The sequence below is a fragment of the Pan troglodytes genome, chromosome 7 (genome assembly GCF_028858775.2).
Source record: "Pan troglodytes isolate AG18354 chromosome 7, NHGRI_mPanTro3-v2.0_pri, whole genome shotgun sequence".
Taxonomy (NCBI): domain Eukaryota; kingdom Metazoa; phylum Chordata; class Mammalia; order Primates; family Hominidae; genus Pan; species Pan troglodytes.
The window spans coordinates 76,742,559-76,767,655 of NC_072405.2; the positions used below are offsets into that span (position 1 = coordinate 76,742,559).

The 25,097-nt window shown below is 37.2% G+C and overlaps 1 protein-coding gene across 7 annotated transcripts in view; it reads left to right on the plus strand.

Moving 5' to 3' along the window:
- PREX2 (phosphatidylinositol-3,4,5-trisphosphate dependent Rac exchange factor 2) overlaps positions 1-25,097 on the plus strand; it is a 284,958-nt gene that overhangs the window by 132,226 nt on the left and 127,635 nt on the right. For 5 of the 7 annotated variants that reach the window (XM_519798.8, XM_016959541.4, XM_016959542.4 and 2 more), the window contains exons 19-24: positions 3,519-3,604; positions 6,379-6,515; positions 9,402-9,519; positions 12,863-13,047; positions 15,532-15,693; positions 23,981-24,203. In XM_519798.8, the coding sequence (XP_519798.3) occupies positions 3,519-3,604; positions 6,379-6,515; positions 9,402-9,519; positions 12,863-13,047; positions 15,532-15,693; positions 23,981-24,203 (911 nt within the window). Of the gene's footprint in view, positions 1-3,518; positions 3,605-6,378; positions 6,516-9,401; positions 9,520-12,862; positions 13,048-15,531; positions 15,694-21,008; positions 21,314-23,980; positions 24,204-24,455; positions 24,579-25,097 lie in introns of those variants that run through there. The other 2 variants (XM_016959544.4, XM_003311743.7) reach the window with 2 other exon arrangements.

The following is a 25,097-nucleotide window of genomic DNA, read 5'->3' on the forward strand; positions in this document are numbered from 1 at the left end:
GTACAAACTACTTAGCATAATATATCAAAATTATTGTTTAAATTTTACTTTTATCATTTGTCAATCATGATAAGCAACTTCATTAGTTTTAAAGCAAATGAAATTTAGCACTTCAAAAATAAGATTTTTTAAATTTTAACTACCTATTAAAAGTACATGCAGTATTCTTCCCTGCCTTAAATATATTTTAATATGTAAAAATACATATTTATATGTAATATGTTTATATGTTATATATATTCAGGAATAGCTGGATGTACTTCTGCAGTGTTAAGTATCTTAAGAGTCAAAGTGCAGTGCAGTGGGCTGGGTTCTCCCTAGTGAGTCTCTTCAAGGCAGTGCGAATTCATTAAAGTAGATGCTTTAGCTTCTACCAATAGTTTACCAAGAGGTCTGAAAGAGTGAGCCTGACACTCACTTTTTACTAATGTAGGAAGACGAGGCTAGAGGGCAGGAAAGAAGCACAGCAATGTCTTCCCTCTAAACCTAATTATGGTCTGTTCCTCTCCCTTTATTCAACTCTGTCTAGGAGAAGACTGTCCTGCTTGCCCACCTCCTGACACTTTGAGGGCATTTAAAAGGAAGAAGACAGACTGGAAAGGAATAAGGGAGTAGTATTCAAAGCAATCATTAGGTCCTCCCTAGGGCCCCCTGATTTAACCCTACAAATACTGATCTACTGATCAGAGACATTCCAACAGTTAGAGACTTTGAGGTCATCAACTTCAAAACTGAATAAATAGGAGCAAATCTTCAGTCGTAGACTTAGTTGCTAGATGAGCAGAATAGCAATCTGTGTCTTCTGACTCTTCTTAGGGTTCGTTGCGCTGTGTCTAGAACTCTAGATTCCAGGTTCAAGCCTCTCTTCCACTACTTGCTAGCTAAGTGTATAACTTCACGTCCTCATCCATAAAATGGGGATAAGAGTACCTGTGCCATGGAACTGCAAAGAATGTTGAATAAAACTAGGTTTGTAAAGAACTTAGTGAAGTATCCAGTACATAGTAAGTACCCAGTGATGTTATATATGATGCTGTTGTCTTCTCATTTTATTATGTTTCATTGCTACTTCATTATATCAAGAGCATATTTTACATTGTATAGCATACTCATTTTTTTGAAGATGGCATACTCATTTTTAAAAAACTTGTTTGAAATAAATGACTTTTCCTTTATGTCCTTATTCTAATGTATGAGTTCTATAAATCACTGTCATATTTTCTTACAATAGCTTCTTGGAATTTAAGTAGTATCTCATTTTGAGGAAAAGGGAAAAATATGATAGATAAATGCAAAAGAATTTTCTTTTGATTCTAGCTGTATTTCATACTTGATAGCATCAAGGGATTTTTCAAAAGACTTTGTAGCAGATAATTTAGTACACTTATTTTCTGTAGGAAATAGAACATCCGTCTTGTATAAACGTAATTCTTTTTTAATAGGGAATATAATGTTCTCACCAGGGAAACATGTTTTCTAGAGATCATTTTACTAAGGGGGTTCCAACATTTGGACCAAAATGCATGTCATGGTGTTTTGTACAATTTTGATTAAGGAAAAATAATTCTCTTAAAGATTAGAGTCAACCTTCCATAGCAGTGTTAGAAGGATAGAAAAACCTTGCTCAGTAAGATTGAGAGGCCACTGTGAATTACTCAAAATCCAAAAGCAACAATAATTCACCATGGCCTGAAAGTTCTATGTTGTTTCAGCAGAAGTGAACTGTCATTCATAGTATATAGAAGCATGAACTTCTTCTGATTTTGTTTCAGGCTCACCAAAATATGTATTCATTCCCTTTTTCTTTCTTTGGTCAGTTATCTTTCATTTTCAAGTGAAACTTTGACAAACACTGATAACTATGTGTTATTCAAAGGAAATGAATACAGCCCTGTACACCAAAAACTATTTAATTAAGGATAAAGGATACATTAATTCTGTGACCTCGATCCCACATACATACAGATAACTTCATAGTGTATAACCTAATTTATAATAATACTTTCAAGTTTTCCGAGAGCAGAAAATCTTCATTTCTATCCCTGAATGCCTGCCTAGGTTATATTTGAGATTGCAGTGCCAGCCTCTCTGCCTTAGGCCTAAGTGTAGCCTATGGCTTTCTGAAGTGTTTGAGCCCTTAGTTTTGCTCGAACTCTCCCACAGCAATTTCATAAACTGCAGATAAGTCCTGCTGTATCTACCTTCAGACTCTGTTTAATATGCCCTTGAAGTGCTGCTGACATTTGCTTTATGATTAACTCATCTTTTGGGAAACACTTTTGTTTCTTGGGCGTCAAGGGCTATCTATCACAATTTATTGCGTTGTATTCATTTGTTTTTGTTCCCGGCTGCGATATCATACTCGTGTTGTTATGATGTTCCCTCGCATCTTGCACTCTCTGCTTTTCATTGTTGCTATCTGATTTCTGGCTTTCTTCAGTGGAGTATCTTATTTATGAGTGCCAAATTGGACACCCCTGACTGGTTTGCCGTGACAGCTTGCTCAAGTTTCCCATCTCTTCATAATCTTTTTTCTTTTTTTAATGTAGATTCATTGGAATGATTTCTTCTCTTATTCAGGTTTGCCTTCTGATGTATTATTCTTTTAAACCTTCATTGCATAAATACTAAAGTGAATCATTTTCTTAAAATATTTTGATACCACGTTTGACAGATCTGTTCTTTATAACTAGCTCTTTGTTGTTCTTTGATAAAGCTCCCAATAGGTAGAAATGTATTAACTCTGTATTTCTGTTACATTAATTTTTATAAAGAATTTCGTAGGTCCCTCATTTTTTTCTTTGTAACAGTAAACTAAGGAGAAAAGTTTCTGTTTTATTAAGTACCTGTATAGCTCATAGCACAGTACAGGGCAGCTTACCAAGGTTATTTCTTTTTAATTGCCACAGATACCCTGCAAAATAACTTTTAACAATGTTATCTTTCTGTGAAATTTTCTGTGTCAGAGTAGTTAAGGAGCTTATCTAAGTTATCCACCTACAAACTGACTACTTGAAGATTCAAGGCTAGGTTTAAGCAGGTGTGGTGGCTCACACCTGTAATCCCAGCACTTTGGGAGACTGAGGTAGGAGGATCACTTGAGTTCAGTAATTTAAGATGAGCTTGAGCAATGTAGGAAACCCAGTGTTTATGAAAAAAATAAGGTAAAATAACCAAGCATGGTGTCACCTTGTGCCTGTAGTCCCAGCCACTTGGGAGGCTGAGATGCGAGGATCACTGGGACAGAGAGATTGAGGCTGCAGTGAGTAGTAATCAAGCCACTACACTCCAGTGTTCCTTTTTCAGGCTTTACTGTGTAATGACTGTGTTCAGTTTAGAAACACTGTATTGCATGAGGTTGGGGACCATGTTTGTCTCCAAGGATTTCTAGCCCAACATCTTTCACACTGTAGATCCTCAATATGTATTTATTGAGAGGTGTAAAGCTGTACACGACGATTATTTCAACCAGTTTTGATTCTTACGCTTCATCTTACCTTATTTTCTGATTGATTTAGGACAGTGAAAATTCCAGATTCAGCTGATGGACTTGGCTTCCAGATCCGGGGATTTGGCCCTTCTGTTGTGCATGCTGTAGGAAGAGGTAGGAAATTCGTCTTGCAGGGAAACAGCTTTCCAGCAGGTTTGGGATGTGCCCGATGGAACAGGAATGTGTTTAAAACAGGCAGAACCATGCTGTGATGATTCTCAATTATATTTTCACTGTATTAATGCAATGGTAGCACATTCCAGAAACATTAAAAAAACAAAACAATTCTAAGCCATATTTATCATTGTTAAAAAATTGATGTAAGAATTATGCCTAAATCTCACTTTTCTGCATGCTTCAGTTTATCCAAAGAATATAATAAATTTAAGATTTTCTATTTGTATTTTTCTTGATTTCAAGTAATTGTATTTCTTTGTCAGTAATCCAAAGTTGTGAGTTTTTAGGTTTAAAGTTGTTCTGTGGACTTTATAACCTATTGCTATATACTTCCTTCAGGTACTTTTATAAACCGTGGTTAAATCTCATCATAGGATGCATTTTAAATTCAATAATTTTAGTGACTAAAAAGTTATTTTTACACTTATTCTTTTTTGTTTGATTATTGACATCTCTTGTTATCATATGTATTTTTTAAATTTTAAATTGACACTAACAATAATTGAAGGAAATAACTGTCAGATCCCACATTGCTAAACATAGTAAGTAACTTGCGCCTATAGCAAGAAGTGTCACTATTAGCATAAGAAGTCATGTGTTTGTCTAACAAGAGACATACGTGCTTTTTATTACTAAAGAATGTAAAGTATCTTGATGTGATCACCCAAAAATTTGGCAAGAAAATTTTAAGAGGGCATTTTTATCAGAATCAAATTTATCAAGGACATACTAGCTAGACCTTTATTATATTATAACATTACTTTCATTATTGTATGTATGATAAAAACACCTGATTTCAGAAAGCTGTCTTTTCTCTCAGATTTCTAAAACATATAGATGGATAGACAGTTAAAACCTTCCCAATAACCCATTCAATATTGTCAAACTAAAATGGGATATTGAGGCACCAAATATCTTCTGCATTTTCATGAAGACAAAAAGGAGTAATTCACATTAATAGTGCTATAAAATAGCTTAAAGCCTGAGTGAATCAAGCTGTACCTCTTCCCTTATTACAATGTCATTTAAAGAGCAAGGTTCTATCTTTGGAGCTTAGTGGTGGGGTTGGCCTACGTCCGGTTTCTGTGCTTTTTGCTTCTGAAGAGTAAAAGACAGAAATGCTCAAGTGCTTTCTCTCTCAGATGTGTATGAAATGAAAAGATATTTCGTTATTTTTTGGCACTGTAATTTTGCCACAAGAAAAAGAGATTTCTCGTGTGGGTCATTGCAGTCACGCCTGCCAGCATCCCCAGGCTCCCCTGCCCCCCACCCTCAGCTGCACTCTAGCTACTGCACTTCAGCCTTGAATCAACCTAACCACATCTTCTCTCTTTTTCCCTTGTAGCTAGGAAAAACTGTCATAGTTATTGAATTAGTGTCTCCCAATTGACTGTCTTCTACTGGGCCCATATTACTACTCAGCATTTTTAAAAATGTGTCCTTGATCAGTTTTTTTTGCTCCTCAAAATTGCTTCCTATATCCCAAGATGAACTTGTTCCTACGTTACAGACAAATTCAGCCTTTCAGACAGGAAGCCCTTGGAGTCTTCCATTTATAGCAAGGTTGAGACTCTTATCAAGGCAAGGACTTCACAGTTGGCTCTATTCAACTCTCCAATCCTGTCTCTTCCATCCGCTCCCATTCTAAGCTCACACAAACAGAACAGCTTGGATGCTTCCAAGTGGCCAGGTGATTTCTTGAAGCAAGGCCATTTTTCAGGCTATTCTTTCTGCTGATAATTTTCCATTTTCCCCTAAGACTCAATTCAATGCCGAAAGCCACTTAACATTTCTAGGAGTGAATTTTATGGGGATTAAGAAGAAATGCAAAGATATATTCTTGAATGTAAATTATTTTCTCAAAGATGTTTAATAATTTCTTTATGAGAGACATTGGTCACAAAAGAAGTCTCTTCTAATATATTTACAAGTTTATAATCATTTGTATTAATTATTTGCATTGTATTCATTACATGTATTTATTAATGGTATTTTGTTAATATTGATTTGATCACACTATCAAATAACAATAATTGGAAGGTTGTGAGAAATCTTAGCTCACTGATTAGGATATGTTACTTTCATATTTAAATCTATATCAGTGCAAACAAAATGACAGGATGAGTGATGCTATCTCATTAATTCTGTTCTCTACAAATTCCCATCTTTCTGACTTTTTGTATATATGTCAAACTCTTATTTTTCTTGGAAAAACCAGTCCAATCATAGTTGCTCATTGACTTGATTTTTCTCTTAAGGATTTTCTTTTTTATGTGCATGTTAAATTGTTGTCATTTTAAAAAACAGAAGTGAATACTATTTGAATATTTAGAAGTGTTGTAGAATAAAGGAAGGTAAGTAAGGCATATGTTTCTGGTCTTCTCATTTTGCCATTATATATGCATATTTAGAAAGACTGACTAGACATTTGGAAGGAAAAAGAACTGATTAGTATTATAAAGGTCACTTTGCAACATCCCTTCAAACTAATTCTTAGGGAGGTGAGAAATATTCTATTGATCACAGTTTGAAAGTTAAGTTAAAAAGCAGAAAAGTGTTGAGTGGGCATTGCTCTCAGAACCAAGTTTATCAAGATTATACTAGCTAGACTTTGATCATATTTTAAAATTGCTTCCATAATTGTATATATCATACAAATGAATCTTATTCCTGAAATTTGTTTTTGGTTATTTTCTCGTTTGTATTTATAGGAACTGTGGCTGCAGCAGCTGGTCTTCACCCTGGACAGTGCATTATCAAGGTGAATGGAATCAATGTCAGCAAAGAGACACATGCCAGTGTCATTGCACACGTTACAGCCTGCAGGAAGTACAGGCGGCCAATGAAGGTAAGTGGCCCTTCGGATAATCTGGATCTGAGTGACTACTTGCATAAAGACCTAAGGGGTGAGGTGGGATAGTGCCAGAGATATTTGTGGTTTCCAATTTTAAGTTTAAAATTAAACACAGCATTATAAATCTCATAATGATTGCTTTATCTGCATAATTAATTATAATTGATTGTGTTTAAATGGTTACATTTTAGTATTACAGTACTGCCATCTGTTTAAAAAGTGATCTGGGGTATTTTCATTTTCATTGAGATACAAGTTCTATCAAATTGAAATCCAAAGGTTTGAACTGTTTTCTTGGCCCTTGTGATTGCTTTAGAATATGTAATGATCATTGTGTCTGTGTCTGTATGTATGAACTATAAATACCTATATTCTTTATTAGAAGACTTCTGTGAAAAAGCAAAAATTGTGGGTTTTATAAGGTCCATGATTGATTTTGAGGTATATTTATTTAGGTAACTGGATTTAGCTCTTAAAGGAAAATACCAAAATGTATTTAGGTAACTGCATTTAGGTCTTAAAAGAAAATACCAAAATGTACTCGGCGTTATCTAAAATTGTAGAACACTATCCTTTGATCTACAAGTGCCACAAAAAACTAAAATTAGAATCATAATTCATAAGCAAAGCTATTATGAAGAAAATGTGAGTATTGGCATATAAGAGAAAACTCCTGCAATGTAATTAGCTAGATGCAGGCAGAACTTTACAGGAGAAGCCTTGTATTTTCCTGTCGTGGATAATGAAGTACTCATTTCTGGATTGGATTTGAGGATGCGACTATGTCCAAACCTGGAAGATGAATGGCCATTTTCTCATAAGCCAGGGCTGATGGCCTGCAAAATGCTGAATCTACATGAAAATAACTGATCAGTTTTACTTAATGAGAAGGTCAGACCTAGCATAGCAAATTGGAAGTTATACATAGGCTCATAGGTTACTCTGGTTGATAGAAGCTTGATAAATATTTGTTGAACTGTATTATTGAATGAATGTTTAAAGTCTCCTCTGAAATGATCAAATCTTTTCTCTTCTACCAGAATGTTAATAAGCAGAGAAATCAATTTGAGTTTCATTTCTTTTTATTTTCCCTGCCTACCCTCTTATAGAGGTGTTGATCAGTGAAATAATTAAAGAAAAGCAATAAATGGGCAGAAAAATCCACTAACATGCTCTCCCAGATATCCATTGCCACAGAATAGACCACTGCAAAACTTAGTGGCTTAAAACAATGATAATTGACTATTTGTCTTGATTCTATGGGGCGGCCGTGGGGTGGTTCCTGTGAGGTTACTGATGTGGCTGCATTCTGCTGGGACCCGACTTTTGCTTCCCCTGTTCGTGGCCTCTGTTTCCATGTGGCAGGTCACCCTCCAGAGCACCTTTGCATGGCCTCTCTTTCCAGTCTCTAACAGGGGTTTCTTTTCAGTGTGTGTCTGAATTTTAAGAGGGAACATTACAAGTGATAAATGTTCTACTTAGATTGTACTTGCTAGTATCCCTTTGGACAAACCAAATCACGTGGCCAAGCCCAGGGTCAATGTGGGAAACTAAGCGGTGCGGCTCATTGGTGGCCACAACAGGGCACCAAGATGTAATGGAATGATCAAATGTTAATTAGCATTTTAATGATTTGTAGCAATATATTAATTAGACACACTTGAGAAGCTAATACAAAAAATAGATAATACATATTGTATCATACTTCAATAATGCAGTTTAATTTGATTTAACGTCTTATCTAGAAAATCTATAACCCTTAAAGTAATGCAACCCTTGAAGCATTTGTTTGGTAGTCATCTCATCTCTCTCATTTCTCTAAATAAGACTGGAACTGCTGTTAAAATATAAGATAATTTTTAAGGAAATCGCCCTTAAAAATAGGATGTTTTTTATTTGGAGGGATTAAAAGATAGTTACATTACTTGGGAGACCAATGAGATGAATGATGTCCTTCCAATTTTCATATTTGTTTGATTCTAAAATAGCAGTAAATGTATTAGAATATATCTGACTATTAGGGGAACATGTAAATGATTTGTACAATTATAGATAATTGATTCATCAGACAACTGTCCCTCTCACAATTGTTTTATTTTGTTGTCTTATTACAAAGAGATGGGGTCTCACTACGTTGCTCAGGTTGGTCTTGAACTTCTGGGCTCAAGCGATCCTCCCACCTCAGCCTCCCAAAGTGCGAGATTATAAGTGTGAGTCACCATGCCCAGCCACATTTGATTATTTTATAATGTGATTTATAACTTACTTACGATATACTTGAAGCATTTAAGTAAGATATTTGGGAATATATCCTATTTAAAAACATACATCTTTGGAACATATCTTAGAAGATAAAACTTGAAGCTTTAAAAAGTCAGTTTGTTAGGCCAGGCGCAGTAGCTCCCGCCTGTAATCCCAGCACTTTGGGAGGCCGAGGCAGGCAGATCACCTGAGGTCGGGAGTTCGAGACCAGCCTGACCAACATGGAGAAACCCTGTCTTTACTAAAAATACAAAATTAGCCAGGTATGGTAGTGCATGCCTGTAATACCAGCTACTCAGTTGGTTGAGGCAGGAGAATCGCTTGAATCAGGGAGGCGGAGGTTGTGGTGAGTCGAGATTGCACCATTGCACTCCAGCCTGGGCAACAAGAGGGAAACTCCATCTCAAAAAAAAAAAAAAAAAAAAGAAAGAAAGTGTGTTTGTTAAACAACATAATTGTCCTTGACTTTTTATTAGTTTCTGATGTTAATTGTATCTCTCTTTCAAATTTTACTAATTTTAAAGAATCTAGAGGAATAAATAAGGCCAAGTCTCCAAATGGGCATGTATTTTAGGAAGCACTAATACCTCTGAGGTTTCTTTCCCCCCTCATTTCCAGCAAGATTCCATACAATGGGTTTATAATAGCATTGAGAGTGCTCAAGAAGACCTTCAAAAATCTCACTCCAAGCCCCCTGGAGATGAAGCAGGGGATGCTTTTGACTGTAAAGTAGAAGGTAGGTTTCTTGTTTTCTTCTTCATGTGCTTATAGTATTCTTTTCCACTGTGCATGTGCCTACTCCCAAATATTGAAGGTCCTGTACATGTTGAAGCCACATTCTTAAGTCGTTATCACCAAACAGATGTCTGTCAAATGCATAAGTAATAATAGCTAGTAGCTGGCAAATTCTATTTGTTAGGCATTTTATGAAGTGTTTTTATGGACTATCTCACTTAGTCATCAAAAAAGAAAATCTCCTAAAATGGAAATGAGTATCATCATTCTTTTTTGAGTGGAGAAAACACTAAAGCCTGTATAGGTTAAGGGACTTGCTCAAACTAGTTAAGTAGTAGAGTGAGGATTCAAACCCAGGTTATAATGTGTTTCCTTGTTTGGAGTTTCAATGTTGTTTAGACCTGGCCTCCAGTGTGCCTCACAGAGCAGCAGTATCAACATCACCTGAGAGCTAGACTGAAATACAGAATCTCAGCTGTACCCCAGATCTACTGAGTCAGAATTCTCATTTTAACTAGATTTGATTTGTATGCATATTAAAATTCGAGAAGCCCTGCTCTAGAAGATTCTTTTTTACTTTTACTGTATTCTAACATTGACAGTAAGGAAAGGAGCAAACTAGTAGTGTGAAAATGAGAGAGAAAAAGAGAGAGAGGGAGAGAGAGATCTTTTTGATAAGGACGGTTATCATTTCTGTTTCCTCAATGGAGTAAACCAGCAAATGGCTCTATTCAGTGGCTTCTTTGCCAAGGGTGACTGAGGCAATTACATTTATGTCTGCAATTGACAAATACCTTAAACTATTGTTTCAAAATGTTTTCACAGAAGCCCATGAATCACCTCTTATATTTTCTTGGTGTCTTTCCACTCATATTATTGGTGGATGTCTCTGGATATCTTTGTTACACTATTAGGTTCCTCCCAACCAGCACAGCTGGAGAATAATTCCCTATTCTGAGGTGTTTTCATTCAAAACCCTTCTGACATCCTGTGTGTGTGGGGTTTTCCCCCATACCAACCAATTCCCCAAATCTCCTAACACCAACTGGGTGTCCTACAATTCAATTTAGTTGTAAAGCCAGGTGTTAGCACAGACACACAGGTTAGGGGATCAGCCCCACAAGGTTGCCCCCATTTCAGGCGCCTGTCACATGTCCCAGGCTTTCACCTGTATTTCTGACCAACTGGCTATATATTCAGCGGGTTCCCACATCCCTTCCTTGGGTTCAGTTATTTGCTAGAACAGCTCAGGGAACCCAGAAACTTACAATCACTGGTTTATTATAAAGGATAAGAAGTGAAAAGCCTGATGAAGAGATAAATAGGGCGATGTCTGGAAGAGTGCTGAGCACCAAGCTGTGTAGTGGGAAGCTCTGTGAGGGGTTGGGGTGTGCCACCCTCCAGACACGTGGGTGTGTTCACTCACTCAGAAGCTCTCCAATTCCTGTCATTTAGAGATTTTTATGGAGGTTCCATTCCTTAGACGTGATTCATTAAATCATCAGCCATTGGTGACTAAACTTGAACTCTAGCCTCTCTCCCCTCCCCAGAGGTCCAGGGGTGGGTCTGAAAGCTCCTACCCCCTAATCGCATGGTTGGTTCCCCTGACAACCAGCCCCCATCCTGACACTAGCTGTGGGCTCACCAAGTGCCACCTCATTCACATAAACTCAGTTATGTTCTAAAGGGGCTTGTTATAAATAACAAAAGACATTCCTGTCACCTCTATCACTCAGTAAATCACAAGGATTTAAAAGCTTTTTTTCAGGAACGGGGCCAAATACATACATACATACATACATACATACATACATACATACATGTGTGTGTGTGTATGTGTGTGTGTATATGTGTGTGTGTATATGTGTGTGTGTGTATATGTGTGTGTGTATATATGTGTATGTGTATATATATATATATATATATGTATATCTTTCTTTCTTCCCTTCCTTTCCTTTCCTTTCCATTTTTTTTTTTCAGAGTCTTTCTTTGTCACCCAGGCTAGAGTGCGGTAGTGTAGTGGTACTATTATAGTTTACTGCAACCTCTAATTTCTGGGCTGAAGTGATCCGCCGTCAGTTCCCTACCCCTTCCAGTAGCTGGGACTACATGCACATGCCACCATGCCCAGCTAATTTTTTTAATTTTTGATAGAGACAAGGTCTTGCCGTGTTGCCCAGGCTGGTTTCAAACTCTTGAGCTTAAGTGATCCTCTCATTTGGCCTCCCTGACTGTTGGGATTACAGGCATGAGCCATGGCGCCTAGCCTGTATTTCTTACTGTATATTCCCTATACACACTGATCGTATGGGGGGTACTTAGGAAAAGCTATTTTCTCTGAACTCCTGGAAGGCCACTTGGTTGGATGCTACCCAAATCATGGGTAATATCAGAAACATCTCAACTCATTGGAGCAATAAGGTTGTTATGGTAATACATAATATTTATCCAAAACAGGACAAATCTCAGGACCTTATTCTGAAGTTTGTATTCCTAATTTGGAATAAATCAACCTTGGTGCCACATTGAAAGGTAGATTGGTTGCTATAATGCTCTGGAAATTGATTTATAGCTATTCTAGGACTTAGTTACTTTAAGATAAATCAATATTCTACTTTTGCCTATTTAATATTTACTGTTTATGCTATTTTTGGGCTTTGTCGTTCTAAGTAAACTAATATTCTAGTTTTGTTTATTTAATTACTATTAGGTTTCCCAGGAGTTTCTTACTTGAGATTTTAGGTATTTTTCACCAGCTGACGTACCATATATAGGCTAAAAAACTATAGGCAGACATTTTAGATGGAAATTTTATTATAGTGAACAATAAGAAATTTTCTCAATGAGCCCTCTCTGTAAGTTGCTGTTTGGGAAACTGCAGGCACCCTGTCTGCCAAAATAAAATGATTCTTGCATCTCCTTTCTGCTTCTTCAGTATGGCCTTCTTTATGGATTTTTTTTCCTGCTTTAAGAAAATATTCATACAACATTCGAGGCAGTTTTAGAAATCCTGACTTTAAGTCATACATGTCTTTAATAAAAAAAATTTAGGTACAGTATTTATACTGATATAAATAGGTAGACATATGGTCCACAGATTGAAGTAGATATGCAAAGATAAGACTAGTCATGTTAGAGTGCTGAGGTTTGGATCACTCAAGCATATGCTTTTCTCGAAATGTTATTTTTTAAAATGTTAACAAGAATAGATGCTTCATTTAACACATCAGATTTAACCATCCCTTAAAGAACTCTTTAAAAATTATTTAAAGAGACACAAAATTATTTGAGGAGATTAACAAACCCTTCATGAATTTACTGAGTTACAGTTGTCTTTGTTCCAGAGGTTATTGACAAATTCAACACTATGGCCATCATTGATGGGAAGAAGGAGCATGTGAGTCTGACAGTGGACAATGTCCACCTGGAATATGGTGTCGTGTATGAGTACGACAGCACAGCTGGCATCAAGTGCAATGTGGTGGAAAAGATGATTGAGCCCAAAGGTTTCTTCAGCTTAACTGCCAAGGTAGGAGCGATGCTGAAGAAATAAGATTTTTTGTTCTAAATAAAGGAACTGAAATCCTCCCTCTCCTTCACTTAAAAAAATAAAAATAGCTATACATGTTGCAGCTGTCAGCTCATTCAAACTTCTTTTTTTTTTTTCTTGAGACAGAATATCACTCTGTCACCCAGGTGAGAGTGCAGTGGCGTGATCTCGGCTCACTGCAACATCTGCCTCCCGGGTTCAAGCAATTCTCATGCCTCAGTCTCCCAAGTAGCTGGGATTACAGGCATGCACCACCATGCCCAGCTAATTTTTGTATTTTTAGTAGAGACGAGGTTTCACCATGTTGCCCAGGCTGGTCTCAAACTCCTGACCTCAAGTGATCCAGCTACTTTGGCATTCCAAAGTGCTGGGATTGCAGGCGTGAGCCGCTGTGCCCAGCCTCATTCAATTTCTTATTTTTCTCCCCCTCCTCCACTATTTGGTATGCATACAACTTCCTTTTATTGATCCTTTTGGAGCACAGTGTTAAGTTAGATGAAACCCTTGCTTAGGCAGGTGTTCATTGATATGGCGAAGACTTCACAGCATTTAAGTTTGCTGTGTCTGTGAATTCATTATTGTGAATCCAATTCAGATGGTTTTCATGACAGATGCTACTTTTTTGTAAATGCTACTTTTTTGTAAATCCTCTGAAGAGTATTCAAAGTCGTGAAATACATTATAAGAAATTTCAAATTTGGCAAGTGCCATGTTTATTTCATAAAATTTCGGGAACTGTAGAGATCAGTTTATGAATAGATCCTCTGATATTTATGTAATTCTCATTTGGAAAGGACATCACCTTTGCAGAGGTCTTTAGGCTGAAACAAGATGGAGAGGAAGGAAGGGAGCCTTTATCCAAATTAATAAAATACATGGTAAAGAGGCAACTGCTGGCTTTTCATGGCCTGCCTACAAGGTAAATCCATCAGACTCCTACTGTATCCTCCACAGGTGTTGGATTTAGTGTTGCATACTGCTCTATATTCTATGAGAATTCAGATATCACAAGTAAGAAAAATGAGATGTAGCTTTCCTACCTTTATGTCTCTGTTTGAATTGTTGTTTAAAATATGAATAGTTGAGATAGATGTAGCATTTCTAACATGTATTTTTAAAATTTTAGTGGGAGGAAGTAATATAGACATCTAAATGAACTATTTTAAAAGTAATTATTTTCTCTTTTGGTTTTATATTCTGAAAGTTAGCTTTTTAAAAATCTCATCATTCTGATGATGTTGTACCTCTCTATATATCTACTGATATCTAAAATATATATTTTTAAAATGCAGTCTCTTCCCGTCTACATTATAGTATTAATGGGATCCATGTAAAAGTTTGGAACCAGGTTATTATAATTATTTTCTCATTTTCCAGCTATTTCAAGTTTGCAGAATTACATGGATTATTCTATATATGACAGCATATGAACTAGTATTGCAAATATCACTTGGATTTTACACATGAAGAAAAAACAGTCAAGAAAGAAATGTAGCCAAGGTCACCCTGCTAATGATAAAGTTAACTCTAAGTTCGAGACTAGTGATTAAATAAAAACTCATACTCCATAGTCTGCATAAAAGGGAAGTGGAGGTGGTGAGGGAGCTCAGATAACCAGAACATATATACATTTTATGTTTCACAGAATATTATAAAATATTGATTATGGGTATAATCAATTCTTGCAATGTCTGATTAATCAGAAATGCTACATATATATGTATATATATAGATATATATATCTCTCACATAATTAATTCTCAGGTCATTGGAAATTCTTAGTGATTGATGGTACACCTTCCCCATCAACACGTATTATTACAATTGATTCAAATAGTCAAAAGAACTTGCTAATTGAAAACATCACATAAATACTTTTATCTAATGCTTTTATCAGCAAGAGCTCAGATGCTGCAAGTAACATTAATTTCTACCTTACTGAAATAACTTTTCATTTATTCATTTCTTCAGCAAGCAGTTGTCAAATATATTCTTTTTGCACTTGCCAGACTCTAAGAAACAAGTAAGAATGATATTGGATTCCTTTATGTTTTTTTGTTCTACCAAATTGAGAAAAAAAATGTTCTGAGTGACTCTGACTAAAATATAGAAGTGTCCCACAGCAGAATGTACTGATGTATCCAGCAGGGAGTCTTTGAAGTCCAGTTACCTCACCAAGCAGGCTCCTATAGTTAGCAGAAGGAAAACCTGAAATTTCAAACAGACAAGTCAGATCACTTCACTGACAGCGCCTCCTGACTGAAGGTAGAAATTCCCTGGCAGCTACCCAGAGAACAAAATAGGAAAGTTGCCCTGTATTGTTAACTTAACGAAAATTTGATATGGCTACTTTTGAAGTTTTTCTTCTTGTTTCGTTTTGTTTTTCTATGTGTGTGTCTGTATGTGTGTTTGTGTGTGTGGGTGTGCGTGTGTGTGGGTGTGCGTGTGTGTTTGTCATTGCAGATTCTTGAAGCCCTGGCTAAAAGTGATGAGCATTTTGTACAAAACTGTACCAGCCTAAATTCTCTAAATGAAGTGATTCCTACTGACCTTCAGAGTAAATTCAGTGCCCTTTGCAGTGAAAGAATTGAACACATATGTCAGAGAATATCCAGTTATAAAAAGGTAAGGGTTCTATTGATTTTATACACAATTATTATTGAAATTATTATTTGAATGTCAAATTTAAATCAATTTTTGATATTTTCTTTACATATTTGTTAGGTACAATTTTACTGAGATGATAACATTATATAACGTTTTAAGAGTTTTTGAAATGGCTTAACATCCATGACCTCATTTGATCTTTGCAAACTTGTAAGTTATGTTACTGTCCCACATCTTCAAAATATAGTAACTGAGGCCTAAAGAATTAAATTATTTTCTAGTAAAAGATAGAGCTGGGCATTGAATGCAGACCACCTAATTCTGAAGTCAGAATTTAAAATTATACTGTAGTTCTTCTTTTCTTTTCTCCCAACTAAGAGAATGAAAACTCTCAATCAGAAAGTACATAGACTGTGGGCTTTTAAAAATTAATTGATTAAGTCATTCATTTGACATATATTTATTAGGCACCCTCTATGTGCCAAGTACTGTTCTAGGTTCCAGGAATATAGCAGGGAAGGAGACAATTTCTCTCCTCTCATGGTGCTCACATTCAAGTGGGAGAGACAGCAAGTAAGTAAATAAATCCCTGCAAAGTGAGGGGAATCAAATATTGAGAAGAATTATGAGGAAATCAAAATAGGGAAGTATGGTTTAAGTGCCAGGTTGATCCTTTTGACTCTGTGGCTAGAGAAAGCCCCTTTGAGAAGGCTTGACAAGTAGAACTTGTCTGCATGACAAGTAGAACTCTCCCTTTCAATTGGAGAGAGAAGCCTCCAGGGAGAAGGAACAGCTGGTACTGAGGCCCCAAAGCAGAAAGAAGGCCAGGGTGGCCAGAGGTTGGTGGCCGGGCTTAAGGTCAGAGGCTTAGGTGGGGCCAACTGTGAAGAGCTGTGGCAGCTCCTGTACATTTTGGGACTTGGGAAGGAGTTTGGATTTTATTCTTATATTAATGAAAACCAGTTGGAAGGTTTTAAGCAGGGGGATGACTTCATCTGATTTAGGCTTTTGAAAGCTCATGCTTTTGTAGGAATGGATTGCAAGGGGGCAGAAATGGAGAAATAGAGACTGGTAGGAAGCTGTTGCAATGGCCCAGTTGAGTGATGTTGATGGCTTGGACTACATTGAAGATGAAGGAGACAAAAAACATTAGATGAATTTGGGGACGTATTTTAAAGGTAGAATTAATGGGAATTCATCTCCAAAACACATGCTAAAACAAGTTTAAAAATTGTTTCTATTTATACCAATAAAAGACTAATTGATTAAATTATTTCCATCCAAATGAAGTTGGTTGCTTAAAATTTGGTGCAGCCGTACTAGATAATGTTCTTTATCTCAATGTATATGAATATGTGTTAAGTATATGTGTTTTATGTTCTTGATATGGTAATTAAAATAAGCCCATATATGTCTATATTTGGCTGCATGAGAATAGGGATGTGTGTAAATTAATACCCAAGGGACTGACAACATTGGTTACCTAAACTAAATGAGTCAAGGGAAAAGAGATCATGATTTTTTCCTTTAAACAATTCCTGTAATGTTTGGGTTGTTGAGTTGAGTTTGCATTACTATTGTATCTTTTAAAAAGTTACTCACATGAAGAAAACTAATATTCAGGGTTGCTGGTTAACCTGCCACATTTGTTAATCTGCTTTTCATGACTGCTGAGTTCAGTTCACCTATTTGAGTTTGGGGAAGATTCCATGAATGTACCTTGTTGGAGTTGAAGGACAGAAGATTCTTTTCTTACTTCTCCTTTCTCTGTAAAACATGACCGTGCTTTGAAGTAAAATTGAAGTAAAAGGTCTAAACAAATGCAACAAAAATGCTAAACAAATGCAAATCAGTATTCTCCTTTCGAAGAAATTTTGAAAAAGAGAGTTGTTCTACTTTAGAAATGGATCTGTACAAGAAGGTGTGATACAGGTTCAGGCAGATTCTGGGTGTCAAACTGGTCACCGTGCCTGGGACATTTCTCTTTTGCTTTCTTCCTGCTTTCCTCTCTTCATTCTTTCACACAACAAAAAAGTGGAAGTAGCTTAAAGAAGTATACATGGAAAATGGTAAACTATATAAACAAACATAATCTTAGGATCAGGGTATATTAGGTAGCAAATTGATGCAGCTGCTTTAAGAATAAGGACCAAGAGAACACAGGCTTAAATAAATGTCGGAGATCCTCAATAGTCACCCTGGAAGGTGAGAAGTATGTTCCATTTACTCATAGGTAACTGAGATCCTAGAAGCTTTTAAGGCGCAGATGGGCAGGCTAATGGGCAATGATGTTAGATGATAAAAATAATGTCACCAAATTATGGAAAGCTCTTTTATGTACATTATTGTTAGTTGAGTCTCAAAACAGCCATGTGTATGGACTCTTCTCTCATCCTGCCTCTTTCTTCGGGAGATTAAGAATTTGCTTAAGTTCACGTAGGTGGCAACTAACAGACTAGGTTCCTATGGAATGTAGTCTCACTTGAGTTTAATTTAATTTAGAAATAAAAAAGAGACATGTAGTCACCTAGGGCCTATGTGCTTTAAAAGCTCTCCTTGTCATCATACCATTTGGCCATAAACATATTTAAAATAACTGATTTTCTCATTAGATAGAGAAGCAAGGTTAGCAAGAAAATATTGCAAGGATCTTTTCAATTTGAATAAGATTTAGGTGTCTAAGATGGTAGCCCTAATAGGTCATGTAAGATTAGCTCCATTTATGTATCAAATGCATGTCAACAGAACCCATAGCATTTGCGAATATAGATTTTTAATTTTCACACATATACTTTAAAACTATTATTAGCAACATATTTTTCTTCCTGATGAAGGCTTTAACACTCTTCTTTTTGTGAAATAAAATGTATCCATAGAAACTAAAATCTCAAAGATGCTGGCTTTACCTTATTTTGACTCTGAAAGTTTTAGGTTTTAAAAATAGAAACCAGTTGATTGCTATAGTTTCTGTAGTAAGACTGCTGCAATTATAATAGATTTCCTGGCTGGTTGTACAGGCCACAGATGTTTTTTGGCACATGTGTGAAACCTGGTCAGACCTTACTGATGACCTGGATGAATCCTAAGCGAGATGTTTTTCTCTGTGGAGCAGGATTTGGGGACAATTCAGAAGTAAAATTATGACCTGTTGGGAGGAACACTTTCTCTAAATTGTCCTGGAAACGCTTCTTTGTTTTACATTCTTTCTTCTGCTTTAGAATAATTCCATAATTGGGCTTATTTTGGGTATTGGGAGTAGTTCCTAGATAGAAATATTTAACATATATTCAAGAGATAGTTCCTGTTTACACAAAAATATTACCTGCAGGAACTGGAAGTCTTCCTTTGAATGTCTGAAGTCCCTCCTTACTTATTAATGCCATGTAATTCTCACACTGATATATGGACTGGGAAAATTGCAGGAAAAAATCTTCCCCGTGTCCCCTTACCTCAAAAGGGTACAATACAAAACTTCTATAACCCCATGCCAAAAAGATTTTATGCTTAATTGAAATAGGAAGCTATCTGCAAAATAATAGCTTACCATTGTATTATTTCATTTAGTTAAGTGACTATAGTTGGATTAAAATGTGCTGCTATAGTCAACAATTCACGAATTAGCTACCAATGCATTAAAAACCTGAAGTTCCATCTTCAGAAATTGTTTATTCGTGTCAGCGTACAAATATGTTTTATATCACCTACATTAAAAAGAAATAGCCCTCCCCTACCCCACACTGTTCCCTTTCTTTGATCTTTCTCCTGGAAAAGGCTGTCTATACCTGCTTTCTCACCTTCATTACCCTCAACACACTCCAGTGGGCCTCTTCTTCCCTCTGTGTAACTGAAATGGCTGTATTTTGCCAAAGTCTATTGACTATCCTGATAGCATTCCTTGTCTTAGTGGGATCTGATGCAGTTGACCGTAAACCTCTACTTGGCGGTTCTCCGTGACCCCACATATGCCTGGTTTTTGTCCTTTCTTGTAGGGGCTCCTTTGTGGTATCCTATGCTGGCTCCGCCTTTTCTCCCCTCCCCTTTCCTTGGTAAAGCTCCAGGACTCAGGACTCCATCTTCTCCTTTTCTCTCTCCATTTTCAATCCTCTGGCGATCTCATTCAGGGTCCTGGCCTGTTTGACCTCTGCAACTGGGTTTAATCCATATCTCACGCTTCACATGTTCCAAATCAGCTCTTGATCCTTCCCCTGCCCCACCCCAGTGCCACTGCAGTTTGCTTTTCTGCTGTCTTCTCTATCTCGGGCTTATGCCCATCCTCCCCATTGCTCAGCCTAAAACCTCGAATACACTCTTCACTTCCCTTTCTCTCACACCATTCTTGTGGCTTTACCTTCAAACATGCAGCCTTTCCTCCCTACCTCTACTGCTGGTGGCCTTGGGTGAGCCACTGCCATCTCTCCTGTAAGTGGTATCTTTGCTGCTACCGACCAACCCACAGTTGTCCTGAGTGGCTGTACACTTCACTCATGGTCAAAGCCAAATCCTTTCAATGGCCTTCAGGATCTGTGCCCTCCCTGCCTGCATTGCTTCTCCAATCCTGCCTCCTCTGCCTCCCTCTCACTGCCGCTCTGGTCACACTGGTTTTCTTGATGTTCCTTGGACACACCAGCCCTGTGGCTTTGCACTGGCTCTTCCCTCTGCCAAAAATGACCCCTTTCCAGATGCTCACATTTCTAACTTTCCACTCCTTCCAGACTGCTTAAATGCCAGCTTCAGTGAGGCCTGTTCTGATCATCCTGGTTACAACTGGTAATCCATTCTTCAGTTCACCTCTGAAACTTCCAACCCTCTTACACTGCTCAATTTTGTTTTCAGTTACATTTACCATCTATCAACATGACATAATTGACTTACTGTATTCACTGTTGACCTCTCCTCTCACTGGAATGTAACCTCCCGGAAGGCAGGAATCTTTGTTTTGTTTACTGACGTTCCCCAGCATGCTGAGGGCAGTACCTGATGCACAGAGAGCCTTCCACAAGTCATTGTTGGGTAAATGAATAAAGGTGGCAGTAAGTTTGGGCTTGTGGTATCCATAGTAGATGTAAAGTCCTGTCCCTCCCAATACACCTCTCTCCACACCCACCCTGTGCATTTCTTTATTGCAAAATTGCAGTTTTTATTTGGGGAAAAGACCTTTTTGTTTTGTTAACCTTTCCCTGGGAGTTTCTCCAAAGCAGATTAATGAGTTCAGTGTTTCCTTTGATGTTGCTAAAAAGATAGGCAGGTTGATGTTTACAGGGCCATTTGCACAATCAGGATGTTCTCATGCATGAACCACCATCAATTCAAGAACTGTACCTTCCATATTTTAGGTTCAAGCTTCAGAAAGGTCTTACAATTTCACAGCACGGCATGCTGTCTGGGAGCACAGTTTTGATCTTCACAGTGTAAGCAGCACATTTCCAGTACCTGTGACTATGGGGTTCCTCCTGCTGCCTCCTCCTCTCTTAGGAATATCCCAGGATGGAAGACAGCACTGCATTCCTGAGGACCTTCCTTCTCAAGAAATGCTCTTAGCAGAGAGGGCCCCTGTCTGATTCTTACCCTTTGGAACAGTTCAGGCACCCTTAGACACAGTACACAGCCCTTCCTAGCCTGTGGGCAGGGGGACATCCTGTATTCACAGGCATTTGTATTGAGCTACAAGTTGGAAAGCCAGTCCCCCTAGCAAGAGAATCTTCTGCCAGCTCTCCCTGATTACTCCATTAACACTTCTTGATATCACCCTATTCACTTCCTTTTCAGCTTGTACCAAAATTTCTAACTATCTGGCTTTTACGTGCATTATATAATTGTATATATACAGTCATGCACTGCATAACATTTCAGTAAATGACAGACCATATATATATATGGATATATATATATATATGGATATATATATATATAAGGATATATATATACACACACATATATATATACATATATATGTGTATATATATAAAATGGTGGTCCCATAAGATTATACTACTACATTTTGGCTCTACTTTTTCTATGTTCAGATAGATGCACCTATTGATGTATTTTTCAGAATACATCCCCGTTGTTAAGCAATGCATTACTGTATTATATATATGGCACATGTATTATATATATGGCACATTGCCGTTACTTTTAATGGCAAAAACTGCAGTCACTTTTGCTCCAACCTAGTAATTGCAATAAACAATTGTTGTATATAGCAATACTATTGCATTGTTTTTCCTGTGGTGCCTACTAGACCATGAACTCCAGGAGGGCAAGGGCTATATCTCCAGCATTGAGCACAGAGGCATATATATGCCCCTCTTCTTGCTTTTGAATGGATGGATAATTGTTTAAAATGGAAGAAGGCAAGAGAAGCATAACTTCCTATTATGGTGGATGCTGTTACCTGATAACATTGATTTCAGTGCCTTTATTTGTGCCATGGGTGCCTTGTGAGACTTTTATCCTGCAATAACAGTGGGAAAGAACTTTTGACTGAAAGTTTTTTGCATCTAGCCTTAAACTCTATGTCCCATATAAGCCTCCAAGTCACCGTTTCTTTATTAGTAAAGTGATGGGATAGGTCAGGATTTCTCTAAATTCCTTTCTTTAAAAAATGTTTAGGATAAATTTTCACTATCCATTATTATTAAAATTGCTCATCATTTTGTTAATAATTTCCTGCATTTCAATTCAGTTCCATTTAGATTCCTACTGTGCGCTGGCACAGGGCTGAACTACATAGCTTCTGACATGTGAATTGAAGACATAGTTTAATACACACATTATACATGCGTATATATATATATATCACATATATATATAATCTACACATATACATATAAGAGAGTCCCTGTTCTAATGGTGAGCTTATATTTATGCAATGTCAATTTTGATATTTATTCTTGAATTTAATCTAGAAAAGTTAGATAATGACCAGTCATAGTCTTAATTTTTATTCTTATTCATGCCAAAATTATTACTCTACTAGTAGAGTAAATAGATAGGATCATGGTTATAGTTTTCAAGGGAGAAGAGAATATAGACATTATTTAATCCATGTCCATTTTGTTACGAAGAATGCAAAAAAGACACTGACTTGCCTAACATCATATCAGTTATTGGGACAGCTGTAACTAAAACACGGTAGCTAGTGACTCTGAACCCTTTGCTTTTGAGACTACAGTTCAGTCTAACTCTATGAGACTCTTACTGATGGTACACAGAACAGACCTATGTATTAGCCTCATGGGGTTTACCATCTGCCAGGGGAGCTAGAAATAAGACAATTATTTATACCTATATAATAGGAAGGTTACAGTGTGCTGGAACTTAGCAGTAGTCAGGGAAATTGAACCTAGACTAGGAGTCAGGGAAGGCCTCCTGATGATTTGATAGAAATTGAAGTTGCAAAGGAAACAGTTCGGCAATGAAGGAAGGAGAACATTCTAGGCCCACCGAACAGCCTGTAGAAAGGGTCAGAGTGAGTAGATAGTGTGTGAGACGAACTAAGTGAGGGCCAGAAGGAGCTTAGGGAGCAAGGGGAAGAAAGCTTGAGATAGAGAAGCTAGGTGAGGATCCGACTTGGGCTGCTTTGGAGACCTTGGCGAGGAGTAGATGCATTTGAATGGAAACCCATGGCAAGGTTTGAAGCAGTGGAGTGGCTACCTTGGAAGTCATATAAATCATGTGAGTATCACTTTATTCTCAAACCACAAAGGCAGAGTGCACACTAGTCTTCAGTTTGATCCTGACTCAATGATTAGCAGGAGGCATGGGAAACAGATTTGTCCTGCCATTCTGGGCCTCAGCCTCCACACCCTACTGTCTGACCTGTACACAGACTGGTGCTTTGGATTAGCTTTATGCTTGTGTTTGGGACATCCCATCTTCCTCCACCCTTGACCTGGCAGCTACCCTGTTTTGCCATTTTGCCTTGTTTGGAAGATCTCCATTCTCTCCTGGTGTCCTGGGATGCCACTTGCCCTGTCAGGCTCTTTCAGCTGCTGGGAGCCTGTGGATTTGAGTCCAAGTATATTGTGCTGGCCACAGAAATTCATTTCTTTTAACACCTAAGTTGCAATCACAGTTTCAAAGGAATCATATGCATTTGCTGCTTATATTGCTTGGCTTTATTAAGAATGCTTCAGTTTTGAAATCACAATGGAATTTCTAACAACATATAATTTATTTCACTCATTCCAGTTGACATGATTTAATTTGCCTTTGATTTTGTTGTGAATGATGCAAGTGAAAAAAAGATGCCTGAGTTATTACTGTGTGTTCAACTGCTTTTTATGTTTTCTTTAATTTGCAGTTTTCTCGTGTACTGAAGAATAGGGCCTGGCCTACTTTTAAACAGGCCAAATCTAAAATCTCCCCACTGCACAGCAGTGATTTCTGCCCTACCAACTGCCATGTCAACGTGATGGAAGTTTCTTATCCCAAAACATCAACCTCTTTGGGAAGTGCATTTGGTGTTCAGTTGGATAGTAGGAAGCATAATTCTCATGATAAAGAAAACAAATCTTCGGAGCAAGGTATGCTAGCTTTTGCAACTTTATCAAATCATGAAAAGCAATTTAGGCAATCATAGCTATTCATGCATCCCTGAAATTCAATAGATACCTGGTGTGCAAACAAGCATGAACTTTTATAAAGGAAGGATTTCTTGCTGTAATCATTTGGATAATTATGCCTAAGTGTATACTGAATGAAAATGGAGTTAGGCATTTTTGTTATTTTTCTTCTAAGAAGGATGATTGCTCTTGCTTTCCTTATGCATATGATAGGCACAGCTCATCTTGCTGTGAAAGCTGCTGATCTGAAATGGCCCTGAAACTTTGAGGACAATACCTGAGGAACAGCTGCAGCAATGCACAGTGCCATTCTGTACCATCACAGTAGGACAAGGGATCAAACTATCCTCTAGTTTTTAATTACAGCTCCCCACGGGCTCTAATTTCTGAATTAATTCAGCATTGGATCAGCATTTTATTTTATGGAATCTCGAATTTAATTTAACTGGGTAAAGAAAATGGGGTATATAAACACAATGGAATACCACTCAGCCATAAAAAGAAGTAAATCCTGTCATTTGTGACAACATAAATGAACCTGGAAGATATTATGTTAAAGTGAAATAAGCCAGACACAGAAAGACAAATACTATATGATCTCATTTATATGAGGAATATAAAAAAGTTGATCTCATAGAAGTAGAGAGTAGAATGGTGAGTAGCAGGGCCTGGGGTGGTTGGGTGGGGGATTGAGAAGATGAAGGTCAAAGGATATAAAATTTCGATCAGATAAGAGGAATAAGTTCAAGAGATCTATTGTATAACATGGTGAGTATAGTTAACGTATTGTTTTCTTGATAAATCCTAAGAGAGTGGGTATAAAGTGCTCTCAGCACCAACACGATAACTATGTGA